Source organism: Xyrauchen texanus, chromosome 46, assembly GCF_025860055.1.
Source record: "Xyrauchen texanus isolate HMW12.3.18 chromosome 46, RBS_HiC_50CHRs, whole genome shotgun sequence".
Taxonomy (NCBI): Eukaryota; Metazoa; Chordata; class Actinopteri; order Cypriniformes; family Catostomidae; genus Xyrauchen; species Xyrauchen texanus.
The window spans coordinates 20715743-20731715 of NC_068321.1; the positions used below are offsets into that span (position 1 = coordinate 20715743).

A 15973-nucleotide genomic window follows, 5' to 3' on the forward strand; every position below is an offset into this window, starting at 1 on the left:
TAAAGTAGATGTGAAGCAGAGTGTTAGGGACTTACTGTCTCGAGCACCTTTCACTTTCATTGTATCTTTCCATACAATAAACATGAATGCTGACTGAGGCTGGCAGTCTTTGATGTCATACATGTTTGAAACAGCGTAACTGTGAATAAATATCAACAGAGTAATCTATTGTGGGTGCATTAACCCTATTAGTCTTCAGAAAAGTATTTTTTATTGTTAACCTTCACTAAAGGATGCCTCCTTGAATAAGTTAAGTGAATTTCTCTTATTAGTCATGTCTATTCTGTGTTGCAGGTGTGTGAAGTTTTTTGCTGTGGCAGAAGACATCTATGCTGCATGTGTCCTGTACGTAAGGGTCTGTCCAGTTTCTACTGCCTGTTGTGCCTGTAATGGGCCTGAAGTCCCAAAGAGCACAAGCATTATTTAATTTTTAATCAGAGTTTTTACCCTCTGGTCTCTGCTACACTCAGGTGAGTGGTGTTTTCAGTGTTTTTGTAATTAGACACATTTTAATTGTGGTCTTTTCTATCTCAACTCTGTATAGAATATAAAGTTAAAATCTTCAGCATGAAAGTTTATAGAAATATAGATTCACCTGATTTCCTTTTCAGTTTGACAGTAAGAATTTGAGGCCACAGTCTTTATTTTAACCAAATACTCTAACCACCCCTTCCTGTTCATATATTCCGCAGCAGCACCATGTTTTGGAAGTTTGATCTGCACACAACGTCCCACATCGACACACTCCTGGAGAAGGATGACGTGACACTGACAGAGGTGATGGATGAGGAGGATGTCCTGCAGGAATGCAAGGCTCAGAACCACAAACTTGTTGACTTCCTGGTCAGGCCGCCGTGCATGGAGGATCTCGTGGGCTACATCACCCAAGAGCCCAGCGACGATGTAGAGGAGAAGATCAAATATAAGTACGAATTCTTTCTTGGGTAAAAATGAAGTGCTAAAACTGAAATATGGTACTCTTCTCCCGTCTTATAATTAATTGAAGAAGAAGGAAAAAAAGCATGCACACACGGCTTAACACTGTTCTAACCAGCTGTGACTGTGACTAATGAAATAGTTGTCCATTTTCTATTTGTCATCTTTGCTTTGGTAGCCCCGGCCACTGTGATTTATCAACAATTTAGCATTGTGCTCCACATAGCTGTGAAGAAAACATTCAATATATTGTGATTGGCTGTGATTTTGTCACTTCACAGCAGTAGTTCACTTTCATTGTGGATCAGTATTTATGAGCTTTTTTTTTGGTATGGTTGATTGTTAATGTCCTTTTTTGTATTTAAAGGTATCCCAACATATCCTGTGAACTCCTGACCTCAGATGTTGGCCAGATCAATGACAGGCTGGGCGAAGATGAAAGTTTACTGATGAAACTCTACAGCTTCCTACAGAACGAGACTCCCCTCAACCCACTGTTGGCAAGTTTCTTCAGCAAAGTCCTGAGCATTCTCATCGGGAGGAAACCAGAGCAGGTGTGCATTCATTAGACATTAAAACCAAATTAATTTGAATGATCATAAGTTTTGGTGCATTTAGCAATACATGCTGAATCTTCTGTCTGTCTCTAGATCGTGGAATTCCTCAGGAAGAGAGAAGACTTTGTAGATCTGATAATCAAACACATAGGGACCTCGGCCATTATGGACCTCCTGCTCAGGATGCTCACCTGCATTGAGCCACAGCAGCTTAGACAAGATGTATTAAATGTGAGTGATCACAGAATGTATTCTGTGAAGTTTTGATATCTGAGTGGTTTCAATAATGTGTAGAATTGTGCATTCGAGCACAAAACAAGTATGAGGTTTTTTGTTTATTGTTTATTAATAATTTGTATACAGCAGGAAAGTCATCAGGGATTAGTCCATTTTAGTCCATTAGTCCATTTAATCCACTCACTCATCATAATTCCTTCTCACAGTTTTCTTTTTATAATTCTATATTCTCCTGCAGTGGTTAAACGAAGAGAAAGTAATACAGAGGCTGATAGACATGGTACACCCCTCTCAGGATGAGGAAGTAAGTGGTGCTTTTAGTCAGATGATTCATGAAACCTAAAGAACATCACTTTTCTTAATGATAACTGCTTGTTCCTTCTGCACAGAGACACTCAAATGCATCCCAGTCGCTTTGTGAGATAATTCGGCTGAGCAAGGATCAGATGTTCCAGGTCCAGGGCTGCTCTGAGCCAGATCCCTTGCTGGGCACACTGGAGAAGTGAGTCTGTCCGTGTCAATGAAGTTCATACTAATTCCTCGATCAGTAACTTTAGAAAAATTGCATTTTCGGAGGGATAATGGTCGAGCTCTAATTTCAGGCACATTAAAATTGTAGTGACACCTTTTGTTGTTGGGCTGAAAATCAATTCATCGTGTGGTTTCCTTTTCAGACAAGAGACTGTAGAGCAATTGCTATCTAACATTTTTGACAAAGAGAAGAATGAGTCTGCCATAGTCAGTGTAATCCAGATTCTTCTGACCCTCTTTGAGACACGGAGACCAGCGTGAGTGCATTATTGGTTTTAGGGTATGTTGAATTGGTTTCAGTGCCTGAATATCATCTTTTCTGTTTTAGATTTGAAGGCCATCTGGAGATTTGTCCTCCTGGTATGAACCATCCGTCGTTCTCTGTCAATCAGAGTATTCTAGATGCTGTCAGACCCAGAATGAAAGATTTTCACCAGCTTTTGCTCGAGCCCCCAAAGGTGAGATGTAGGACTTCAACAATGTGTGTTAGTTAAACTTTGCCACTTTAAATCAGCTGATCTCACTTGGACCATAATCTCCAAATTCCTAATTTCATTAAGCTTTAGACAGCAGGAAGTGTTTGTGCCTGTACAAATACAACTAGGTTGAGTTTTGCACATACTTAGTCAAACCCCCATAGAAAAAGTAGTTTGATTCTGTACAAATTGCATTTAGTATTGTCCATCTATACAAATTAAACTCTTCTGTCTCTGAAGAATGATTACTTTACAGTTTACAGTGATTTTTTTTTTTTTTTTTTTTTTCTATTAGAAAACTGTTTTGAACACTACGTGGGGGTTTTTGGATCCACCGGTGGGGAACACTCGCCTCAATGTGGTGCGACTAGTGACCAGCCTTCTGCAGACCAACACGCATATCATCAACCAAGAGCTCATAGCTCTCAACACTCTAGGAGTCATACTAGTGAGTTTTGAAAACACGATTAATGCTTGAAACCTACTGTGTATATGCGTGAATGCATTTGTTTTTAGCTGTGCAAGCTCAATTTCATGTGATGTTGCATTCCAAAATACATCAATGCAACAGCTGTTGCATTCCCAGAATCAGCATTTTTGTAAACGATTTAACTTTTTTGTGGCATTTAACAGTTTTTTTTTACTTTCAAGTCCAACCTTTATGGTAGAGCACCAGCTCGAACAGAATCTTGCTGTGCAAGTGTAATAATCTGTTGACATGTTTATAGCATGCTACCTGAATAAAAATGGGGTTGGTTTATTTATTTGATTGTAACTGTTTTGGTTGTTACCACCTTAAATATGTATGGCAATAATTTGGTTAAGCATTCACATCTGCAAACAGTATGTTCTGTGGAAATCAAGTCATTGATGACAGTTTTTCTTTTTTTTTTATCTTTCCATATTTGTACTTGAGTTTCAAAATAACTAATTAAATTAATGTCCCTCTTTTTAATGTTTTTTATTTTTAGGATATGTACTTCAAGTACTTGTGGAATAATTTTCTACACACACAAGTAGAAATCTGTACGGCGATGATCTTAGCGATGCCTTCAACCCAAAATGAATCTCCTGAAATTAACAGAGAAAATGACCAAGAGCCCATAAGAGAAAATATCCTTCTCAAACATGTGAGTTTATTCCTCTACCCGCCTACTCTTCACAATGCAAGATAGTAGTTTTACATTAGTTCCAAGTTTGAGCTGTCCTTTTCTTTGTTGATTCACAGCTCTTTCAGAAGTGCCAGTTAATACAACGAATTCTTGATGCCTGGGGATCAAATGAGAAGGAACAGTGAGTAAACCTTAAATCGCATTTGTTACCTGTTGATCAATTTTGAGGTCTTTTTAAGATTATAATTTTTTTATTTTAAGAGTCTTCTAAATAACCTTTATCTATCTTTTCACAGGGCAGAGGGTGGGCGACGGCGAGGTTACATGGGTCACCTGACCAGAATAGCAAACTCTATAGTCCACAACAGTGACAAGGGCCCCAATGGGGCACAAATTCAGCAGTTAATCTCCGGTTTGTTCGACTGTATAAAGGTTTCTCTGGTTTTTCATGTTCTTTTCCAAGCTGTTTCCACTTAATATTTTCACTTTTAGAGCTTACAGAAGAGGACAGGGAACGATGGGAAGCCTTCACTTCAGGACCGCTATCAGATACAAACAAGAAAAACACTGTAGATTTAGTAAGTTTTTATTTTTTCAATGACAACAGTGATTCCACTTTTTCTTCTTTCCTTTTTTTCAGAATTTATAATATCAATGCATTATAAGCAGCTTTACATTAAACAATTCAGTACTTTCTGTAAATGTTACCTATTTTTTTTATGAAAGATACTTTTGAAGTCAGAAGTTTACATACACTTAGGTTGAAGTCATTAAAACTCACTTTTTAACTACTCAACAGATTTAATATTAGCAAACTATAGCTTTGGCAAATCATTTAGGACATCTACTTTGTGCATGACACAAGTCATTTTTCCAACAATTGTTTACAGACAGACTGTTTCGCATTTAATTGACTATCACGATTCCAGTGTGTTCGAAGTTTCCATACACAAGTTATCTGTGCCTTTTAAGCAGCTTGGGAAATTCAAGAAAATGATTTCAAGCCTTTAGACAATTAGCCAGTTAGCTTCTGATACGAGGTGTACTAAATTGGTGGCGTACCTGTTGATTGTATTTTATGGCTTACCTTCAAACTCAGTGCCTCTTTGCTTGACGTCATGGGAAAATCAAAAGAAATCAGTCAAGCCTTCAGAAAAAAGAATTGTGGACCTCCACAAGTCTGGGATGCAATCCTTGGGAGCAATTTCCAAATGCCTGAAGGTACCATGTTCATCTGTACAAACAATAGTACAGAAGTATAAACACTGTGGGACCATGCAATCTTCATACCGCTCAGGAAGGAGATGCATTCTGTCTCGTAGAAATGAACATAGTTTGGTGCGAAAAGTGCAAATCAATCCCAGAACAACAGCAAAGGAACTTGTGAAGACTCTGGAAGAAAAGGGTAGACAAGTATCTATATCCACAATAGGTTGCTCATCAAGGAAGAAGCCACTGCTCCAAAACCGCCATAAAAAGCCATACTACAGTTTAAGTGCACACGGGGACAAAGATCTTACTTTTTAGAGAAATGTCCTCATGTCTAATGAAGCAAAAATGTAACCGTTTGGCCATAATGACCATTGTTATGTTTGGAGGATAAAGGGTGAGACTTGCAAGCCGCATTACACCATCCCAACTGTGAGGCATTGGGGTGGCATCATCATGTTGTGGGGGTGCTTTGCTGCTGGATGAACTAGTGCACTTTACAAGATATATGGCATCATAAGGAAGGAAAATTGTTATATTGAAGCAACATCTCAAGACATCAGCCAAGAAGATAAAGCTCTGTCACAAATGGGTCTACCAAATGGATAATGACCCCAAGCATACCTCCAAAGTTGTGGCAAAATGGCTTAAGGACAACAAAGTCAATGTACTGGAGTGGCCATCACAAAGCCCTGACCTCAATCCGATCCGAATTTGTGGGCAGAACTGAAAAAGCCTATACGAGCAAGGAGGCCTACAAACCTGACTCCGTTACACTAGTTCGGTCTGGAGGAATGGGCCAAAATTCCATCAACTTATTGTGAGATGCTTATGGTAGGCTACCCAGTACAACTGACCTAAGTTAAACCATTTAAAGGCAATGCTACCAAATACTAACAAAGTTTATGTAAACTTCTGACCCACTGGAAATGTGATGAAATAAATACAAGTTTCAATTAATCTTTCTATTATTACTATTATTCTGACATTTCACATTCTTAAAATAAAGTAGTCATCCTAACTGACCCCTAAGACGGAGAATGTTTTCTACGATTAATGTCAGGAATTGTGAAAAACTGCGTTTAAATGTATTTGGCTAAGGTATATGTAAACTTCTGACTTAAACTCTTAGTGAAAGGCAGTTATTTAACCATTTTGTAAAATGTGCCTTGTGAATGGAAAATGCACAATTTCTGTTTTCAAATATAGTTAATTTAGTCTCTATATTCAACTTTATATTTTTAGAGTAAATATTTTGTTTAATTTAAGCATATGGGTAAACATCTTAATTTGCCCTATATTATAATAACCTCATGTATATCTCATATTGGCCGTCGACCACCCCACATTCTAGTTTTTTTAATCTATCTTTCAGTATTTGTTTGTTCTTATTTTTGGGAATAAGCTACCATCTTTTGTTCTTAGGTTAGCACACACCACATACACTCATCCAGTGATGATGAGGTAGATTTCAAAGACAGTGGGTTCCACCAGGACTCCTCTTTACAGCAAGTAAGTCTGTGCCTGGATGAGCTTACAAAAACTATATATTAAAACTTGTAAAAAAGCTATATATTGTAATATCTAAGTTTAAAGCTAATTCTTTTCTATTTAAACTGTTGATGCTTCTAGTGCTTAATGTAAGACTTAACTGCTATCAGCTGTTTTGAAATTAAGCTTCTTTGTAGTGTCAAGACTATATCATTATCGTTGGTCCTGGGTTTGCCAGGCCTTTTCTGATTATCAGATGCAACAAATGACGTCCAATTTTATTGAGCAGTTTGGCTTCAATGACGAAGAGTTTGCCGATCAGGATGATGTCGGGGAGTAAGTACCAGTAGTGCATGACTCTCTTTGGGTTTACCGCCGTTTTCCCAGTAACCAATCATTTGGGGGCATAAGCGTTGTTAATGGGGCTTGGGTTGATTTGTTAGGGATGTTTTTATTTTTATTACTGTTTGGGGTTTATTGAAAATCATTGAAATAAATAATTTATCATTCTAGATTTTATTATACAGTATGTCCTCAATCAGATAACCCAGATTACACCATTCTTTGTATTGTCACTCTGTCCTCTTAATAGACTGGTGTGGTGGTGACCCTAACATAATGGAATGGGGTGTTCTTTTTGTTATTAGTCATGCTGTGGGTGATGTGGTGCTGATCTGTGTTAAGCTGTTGTTGTGTGGTGTCATTGTATAAATGATGTAACCAAACTGAAATCTGTTCTCTCTAACTTCGCAGTATTCCCTTTGATAGAATATCAGACATCAATTTTTCCTTGAATACAAATGAAAGTGTAAGTATGTAATTTGCTATGCTGTTTAGCTAGACAAGCCTTTTTATGGTGTATATATTAAGCTCTGTTTTCTACTACTACAGCAAAGGAATAGCCTAGTTGCTGACATGGCATTAAAACTAAATAAATAACTACAGCAAAGCCTGTTGATGTATAAATAAAAATACAGTAATGTATTCATTTGTATTGTGGTTTTCTGAGTTCATTGAAAAGCTCATGATGTGTTTTTTTAGTTTTTTTCCTGCTGTGCTTTTAGGCAAATATGGCACTCTTTGAGGCCTGTTGTAAAGAGAAGATTCAACAGTTTGAAGATGCTGGATCTGATGAGGAAGATATTTGGGATGAGAAAGATGTCACGTTTGCCCCGGAAGCTCAGAGACGCCTCAGGTATCAAACCTTATCCATGTAACAAACTTTTATGAAGCATTATTTTGTTGAGCATTTTTGTTTGTTTTTTGTTCTTTTGATTCTCCATGGTTTCCTTCTCTTTCTCCCCTCTGCAGGAGTTCAGGTAGTACAGACAGCGAAGAGAGCACCGACTCTGAAGAGGAAGATGGGAAACGAGACCCGTTTGAGTCCACTAATGCCCCATCAGATGACAGAATGGAAGTGGACACTGGGGACGGTACTAAAACAAATATAGAAAGCACACTGGCCAGTTCTGTCACGGTTTAGTCTTTAACTGATTGAAGAATCACAACTCATTGTTTGGAATATGTTTTGGTTCAGGTCCAGTGTGGACAGCAAATTTTGATGATGTACCCATGGACACAGGCAGCTCCACGGACCCCAGCGCACCTGTGTCTGTCTCGCCGGCTGCAGTGCCTAATCCGGGGGGTTGGAGCTCTCCAAACTCCCATGCAGATGCAAAGAGTTGGGCTGAATTCTCCAGCTTTACACCTGTCAGGTGTGTTTATGCTGTTTGCATATTTAAAATGTGATAGTATGCAATGGTCTCGCACCAGCAATTTGATTTGCATAAACCCGTACAACTATAAACACTGTTAATGGATCTGATTGATTTTGTCTGATAGCAAAGGGATTATTTGTTGCTGTAGACTACAAGGAATCATAAATAATGCAGAGAATTTTATTAAAGGGGTCATTACATACACTTGTTTTTTTTTTTTTTATGTGATTTTATTATCTTCTCTTTGAGGTCCACTGATATGATTGCACCAAAACAGTCATAATTGAGTCATCTATATAACAGTTTTCCAACCTGTCATCTGTTTTAAGCTGTCTGGTCCTTTTAAGACTTCAATGTAAATGCCCACTGTGATTGGCTGACATTCGTGAAAATGGACAAGCACAGCGTACACTATCAAAATGTCATGACATTTGAAACATTCATAAATTGAATCCGTTACTTGTGGTGTTTTGTTGTATAGTCCAATTTTAACTGCTCCATCTTTCAATAACAGTTCCTTTTACAAAGCTTGAATCATATTGTGACTGGTTCACAAGCAATACACGCTCATATGAGCCGAAAACACACACCATCCTCGCTGAAATGTTGAATATGAATATACAAGTGTAATACAATCCACGGTGTTAGATGCTTCAACAGGCCAAAGCAGAGATGCTGGTCTTCACAAGAGCGACATATCTCATTTTCCCAGTTTGTTTTCACACAGGACTGCATGCATTTCTCAGTGGCACCAGCAGAATGAGCAGAACGTTTTAAAATTTGCTCTTGTACCGCTCTAAATAAGTGGCGCGTATTGCCGGTTTTGTGAAGAAACTCATCAATGCGCCCAAAGACGTCCATCTAGTCCAGGTTTACAAACGACCAACAATTAAAAATACCACAGATGTGTGCAAAAACGGTCCAGGACGCCTTCAAAACAGCACAAAGAATAGGGGTGTCTTTTTAGAGTTATAACTTGGCATCGCGTCTTTTACGAGGTGCGATGCATGATAACTGTTAAAGTCATGCATGTTTATGTTAAAAAAAAACAAACATTTAAATCCAGATAGGCACATGAATGTGTCCTATGTAAGTCCACTTTGGATGAATATCCCATGAAAGACCTATCTCTTTTCACCTGTGTGACTGACTGAGCACTATTGGGCTTTGCCAAGGGTGCAAGGACTAAAAATGGGCATTGATGCCTTGCTGAAGAACCAGGCATATGCAAATGTATTTGCTCCCTGTGACATCACAAATTCCAAATGAGCTGTTTTTGCAGCTTGGTTTAAATAAATGCTCTCTTTCTATTAAGAAGGATGTTTTCAGTTATGAAACTTCGAGTATGTTTGTATAGTATAATGACCTTCTATAAGTATAATGATCCTTATGTGAAAAGAAAAAGGAAAATTTTATTCCTCATGCCAATTAACCCTTTACAATCAGATAAATTATGTACAAGTGGTTGGGACAACACAAAAATAAATATTTCATTCTAATCACACATGGATGCGCTAAAGAAATTACGCACATCTTCTCTCGTTATATGCGCTTCCTGGCTGATGCCACTAGTCTTGAAGAGACAGTACTGATTAAGCATGTTCTACGTCTGTGTAAAAATTTGTAAATGGTACAAATTATGCAAGTAAACAATAAAACTGTAACAAAAATATATATGCAGTTTCAAGACATTAATTGCTGGAATAGACTGAATTTGAATTTTTTAAATGCATTGTACCAAGAAGAGTTGCCTTGAAGGTTCCTTTTTATTATTAAGAGCATTCACTGAAAGACAATCTCTGTTATATGCAAGCAAGTTCTATGCATTGTAACCATGTGAATCGGTATTGAAATTGGAATTGAATCGAGAGCTTTTGAATCAGAATCTAATCGGGTAACCATCAATACCCACCCCTAATAAATAGGTTTACTTGCATAGGTTCCACCCTAGTTAATGCCACAGTGAAGATTTCACTATGTGAAATAAATGTGATCAAATCATAATTTTTAATTTTGTTCTCTTATTAAGCCCCAAGGATCATTTGAGGAGCAATTCCCCTGTAGCCATGGAGACAAGCGTAGAAACAGTGGACCCTCTGGGAGTCAACGCGCCCATGCAGCAAGAAAGTAAGAATAGACCCTCTTACCATTCATCTGTTCCATATACATTTTCAAACACTGTAGTTACAGTGGTGAGAATAAAACCACCTTTGTTTCTAGACATAGATCAGTGGCTTTCCAATGAGACCACCCCGACTTCCCCCAGAGGGAAGGTTGGGGCCGACTCAGACCCTGAGGAAGAGCCTGTAAGTGACCGCATCACTGAAACGGTCACCAACGGCTCTATGAAGGAGACGGTCAGCCTTACTGTAGATGCCAAAACTGAAACTGCTGTTTTCAAAAGGTGAGTCCACAGATTTCAAACAGAGGGCCTTGTATCACTTCCTCTATTCCCATTCTTTCCCTTTTGAGACACAAGCTTCACTTCACTCTGTATATGTAGTATCTCTCTACCTTGTCTTGTATCCTCCTGCACCCAAAGCCAGCCAGCCAGTCTTTTTAAAGGGATAGTTCACCCAAAAATAAAATTCTGTAATTTACTCACCCTCTTGTTGTTCTAGACCTGTGTAACTTCCTTTCATCTGTGGAACACAAAAGGAGATGTTAGCCTCACTTTCATTGCATGGGGGGAAAAAAGATACATTAAAAGTGAATGTTGACAGGCTAATATTATTCAATATATATCTCCTTTTGTGTTCCACAGAAGAAAGTCAACTAAAATGTGAACTATTACTTTAATGGGGCCATTACGATGCAGAGCTTTATAACATCTGTTTTGTCTGTTTGAGAACGCAAACAAAGAAACAAATCGGTCCTTGAACTACAACTCTTACAACATGAGCTTCCTCTCTCTCTTTGGCGTGTTTGTGGCTTCAGAGTGTTGAAATCGTATCGGTATGTACAGCCAATCGGGGGCAGACATCTGACGTGTCTTTTTTTTTCCTTTTCTTCATGTCAGCCACTGCGTTTTAATTTTTAACCATGTTTTGTTCATTCTTATGTTTCCTTTGTTTCTTTTTAAATGGTAATGTCTCCACCATTTGCATGTAATATCAGATACTGGTTGTTAATGGCATGAAATACCATACATAGGTGTAGATCACTCTGATCCCAAAAGATTTAAGCCCATATGTTTTCCAGGCTTTGCAATACCACAAACAGGGATTTATGGACGACTCCTTTCTGCTCTGTTGCGGTTTGGTCCCACAGCTCTTTCACAGGGCTAAATTAATGAGTACAAGTAGGCTGTGCAAAATCTGGGCTGTGCAATAACTTTAATTTGTGTAGTATATTTGATAATGGAGGAAGCTGCTTTCTAGGGTTGCACGATTAAAAATGTACTTGACTGTTACATTTCAATTGCTTTTTTAATTTCGTTCAATTGAATTAACATTAAAATGCTAATTTTTGTGTAGGTTTCTTCATGCCACACATCCAAAACGAGCTGAGAGATGTGATTTTGAATGCATTTATTGCTGTTTTTACATGAGTAAATCAAGACAGTGCCTATATTTCACATTGGCCTTCTTGGCAGCGTTATTGAAATTGTAAATAAAGATACACCAAGTGAGCAGCGGCCATGTCTGCAAAAAATTTGCAAATAGAAAATTACCAGTCCTGAATTTTTCACTGTCATCTCACACCTTCATACTGATCAAGTTCATCATCCAATCCAGCTGTTGTGTGGTCTTTCTAATAGACACTGTTGTCTCTTTTCATCCTATCATCTTAGTTGTCCACCAAACCACATTTCAGATTTATTTGTATTTTTTCCCCATTGCTTTCAGTGTGGTCCGATCCATTCTGCATGTGTGTCCAGGGATTTAAATTGGGGTTTTATTCTATGTAAAGAGGGATGGAATGTAAGCTCTTAAAATGCTCTCCTCTTTTCTCATCCTGTAGCGAGGAAGAGAAACGACCTACCTCTGAAGATGCATCTGCAAAATGTTTAGTTGCAGAGAGTGGAGAACCGGAGAAGAGTAATTGTCCTCCAAGCAACTGTCAGAAACCAGAGTGAGTGTCTTTGCAAACAGAGTTTACCAATTTTCAATTAGTCATTAGTATGGTGTAGTGCAGGGGTTGACAACCTATGGCACGCGTGCCAGCACTGGCCGTGGAGGGGTAATCATTGGCAAGCCAGCAACAGCGAGAGGGGAGTAGGCTTTTTTTGTTCATATAAAATTCCGTACCTGAATTTTAATCTACATCTTATCCTTCCTCATGATCATGCAGCGTGTTTTTATCCGCTGAATGGGAGACTAAACAAAAGTTAAAATGTGACTAGATTGAGTATACCCAACATACTCGTGCTGCGTGTGCAATCCATTCGCACATCATCACCCGGCAGCGCTTCACTGTCGTTTAATCGCACAGCCATTGACCTGGAAAATAAAAACATGGCATTCCTTTTCGAAAAGGTTGCCGACCCCTGACCTAGTGTTTGACCATATGGTGATGCCAATATCTTGTAAAGTGGCTGATGGTCATTATGATGTTGATATCAAAAGTATATCTGCAATTTAATAGCAAATGAAATGTACACCGAATTGGTCAAATTCACAATAATCACGTTTTACTCAAGATTCTCTAAAAACTTTGAAAAGGAATGTTTATAGTCTATTGACAAGGCTGTTGATGGCATAAAGACAGAATTATTTTGTTGGCTAATTATTGGTTAATGCTAATAATCTCAAATGGCCAAATAAGTCACTGAATCACTTGTATGATCATTGTTTTTATAGACTTTATATACAGGTGTAAATAAGCTAGTTTCACTACGAGTGCTTTCAGTTCTTTGAAATTCATGATGATAAGTGAAATGAGTGGGGTAACTACCGGTAGATTAGTGATATTCTGATGTATTGGCAGATATTAAGCAATTTAATGCGTTACAGTGTTTTAATTTTGGGCAAGCTTTTTATAAAACTGTGGCAACAACAATATGTTAAGACACTAGTATGCAATCAATATGTAAATTTAAGTACAGTTATTGGAATAAACAATTCTTCTGCCAGGTAAAAATACTGTCAACCAAATTGTAGTTGCTGTTTGAGCACATTAAGGAATGTTCTATGTTCAATACAAGTTAAGCTCAATTAAAAGCCAATCCTGATAAGTGACTATTTAAACAACGTAGCAGCTCAAAAAAAACATGATTTTTAACAGAAGAATTAATGCAAGTGCTTTTATAAAAAATATTATCTTCACATTTCTTGCCTTTTTATACCCTGCAAGAATTGGCCCATTCACCTCTATTGTAAGCGGCTCACTGTAACCTTTATTTTTGCTTTTACAAGTCAATTATTTTTCATGGTAATCAACATTATACCAGGAATGCTGTCAAGTGAGCCTAATTTGTGTTGAATCTGAAATATTTCTTTAATTGAGTTCATATGATATGTTGGCTCCCTCTTGTGTCAATTTCAAGAAGTTCTGTCATACGAGAGCTTGCCATTCATTACACTTTGCATTTTTCGTTTCAGTCTAAAGCACTTAGAAGAGAAGGCAAAAGCAACTTGTGATGCTCTTAACGGCCCCCTTGAGGAGATGGCCTCCATTGATGAAGCTAAGTAAGTTCTGCTTTTCTCCCTTTCATACTTTCCCATTCTCTCTATCTTGTGTGTCCTCAAACATTGACATTAGAACCCTCTCCATCTTTTACTTTCCCTTCAGATCAGAGCATGGCACGGCAACCCCCGAGGCAGCAGTAAACGGTCCAGCATGATGGGAGTAGCACTGTCAGTCAGCTCCTGTCACGTGCACACAACCCCTCCTCCAGGACCACTGGAGAGGCCAGTGCCAGCCTGGAGCCCCCTCAGAACCACCGCCGCTGCTGCTGCTGTCTCTAACTCCAGCACTGCACTGACGCCACCAGATCAGGACCAGCAATATTCATATTGGACAGTTGTACAGAAACTTTGAACTGTATGAAGAGAAACCTACTCTAATGATTTTTTTTTTTTTCTTATTTGTTTATATACTGTTCTTATGAGGTGATCTCTCTGACATCTTGCCACTTAAAAGTGAATAGTAATGTTGCTATAGTTAAAATGATTGTATGAATAAAAAAATATTTTATAAAAAGACAAATGTATACAGAAACAGAGGATTGATTAACTGAAATATACCCATTGGAACATGATAGTGTGACCAAAACATAAGCTGTCTTTTTGATAGGATTTTTCTCTTGCACAAAGAAATCTGATATTTAATTTCCAAGTAAAAGCAACTGCAACCACAGAAATCTTAAATGGGAAACCTATGTTGGTCTGGTTTTTTTTTTTTTAATTAAGCTTTTCATTAGGGGAAACTGATTTTAAATATTCAGACATTTATGGTTTATTTTGTCACAGATATTATATGTAAATGTTTCTTTTATCAACATGAGCAAGATTTGGACAAAAATAACCACTTTTAGGTATAGTTTTTAACTTAATTTATTCTTAAAGAGAATGGAATGTTACTAAGAGATATACATCCCACCCCCATTGACGAAATTCAAATCTGCATCAAACTAATGGGTCTGCATTTGCATGTAGCTAGTTATTCTTACCTGTGGGCCTGTATTAAATAAGGCCTAACTTTTATACCTGTTTTCTTCTCCACAAACGTCAACCTTTCTACCTGAAGAGTGATGGGAATGTAACATATTCCTGGTAATGCTACAATGATCATGCATCCTTTTGTAATAAAACGCTATCTGTGCCAGCAAATAATACATGTTATTTCTGTGAGATGAATCAACCTACATTTTTGGTTTAAATGAAAATTGATCATACCAGTGATTCCAGAGTTTCAGAGACCTGACCGGGGCAAGGCCTAACCTACTCTTCAATCTAGGTCTGTTATGTGCTGGCATCATCCTAATTGATATACAACTCTGGAAAAAATTTAAGAGACCACTGTAAAATTATCAATTTCTCTGGAATTACTGTTTATAGGTATGTGTTTGAGAAAAAGGAACAGTTTTGTTTTATTCTATAAAGTACTGACAAAATTTCTCCCAAATTCCAAATAAAAATATTATGAGCTTGTATAGAGGTCACTGCAAAAGTTGGTGACCTGTTGTTTCTGGTTGGAATGATTTTCTGCTGTACTGTCAGCTCTGATGTTGACGGTGATCGGCTTATATTATAGGTTTTTGTACTACACACTAGTCAAATTTATGTTTGTGTGTGGGGTGGGGTGATTTATCCACAAAACCTCAAACCTGATAATTCCAAAATCTCTTTAATGATATATGTAAGGGTTTGAATATGTGCATTTTTGCTTTAAAGCCAACAGGTAGCAGTAAAATCACAAATTTCACGAATGCAAAGTCAAAAGAGACAAATGGACGACTGGGCAAGATAAAAAAATAAATAATAATTCTGACGCTATTAAAACAGCTAAGAAGGTTTTAAAACAGTATTTTTGGTCATAATGCGGTTAGGGTGGTTTCAGACGTGTGAAACCATTAGCACCAGCACTGCTTGACATACTGATTAGTAAGCTGCTTTACTTAATGATAAATTCCATCCATTACAAAAAAAATTGGTATAAAGCTGAGTGCATGTGCTATGCCAAAATAATCTGATAAAAACACAGACTTCATCTCTTAAATTTATTCAGAATATTAACTTGTAGCTTTTAGTGGGCAATCACAA

General features: G+C 37.7%; 1 protein-coding gene across 7 annotated transcripts; it reads left to right on the forward strand.

Moving 5' to 3' along the window:
• Positions 1-298: 298 nt before the first annotated feature.
• On the forward strand, positions 299-15316 carry ppp6r3 (protein phosphatase 6, regulatory subunit 3). 7 transcript variants are annotated; one of them, XM_052119556.1, is made up of 25 exons: positions 299-470; positions 696-926; positions 1304-1490; positions 1587-1724; positions 1969-2034; positions 2120-2232; positions 2405-2518; positions 2590-2719; positions 3033-3185; positions 3709-3867; positions 3966-4030; positions 4146-4261; positions 4342-4427; positions 6484-6570; positions 6788-6885; positions 7303-7357; positions 7614-7744; positions 7861-7982; positions 8087-8264; positions 10297-10394; positions 10488-10671; positions 11205-11222; positions 12231-12341; positions 13811-13897; positions 14001-15316. In XM_052119556.1, exons 2-25 carry the CDS (start codon positions 700-702, stop codon positions 14050-14052), a joined length of 2775 nt encoding a protein of 924 aa, XP_051975516.1. In that variant the 5' UTR covers positions 299-470; positions 696-699; the 3' UTR covers positions 14053-15316. The 7 variants fall into 7 exon arrangements, with proteins under 7 accessions (XP_051975516.1, XP_051975515.1, XP_051975519.1 ...); XM_052119555.1 differs by having other exon boundaries at positions 693-926; positions 14001-15315; XM_052119559.1 differs by having other exon boundaries at positions 693-926; positions 6806-6885; positions 14001-15315.
• Positions 15317-15973: the final 657 nt, after the last annotated feature.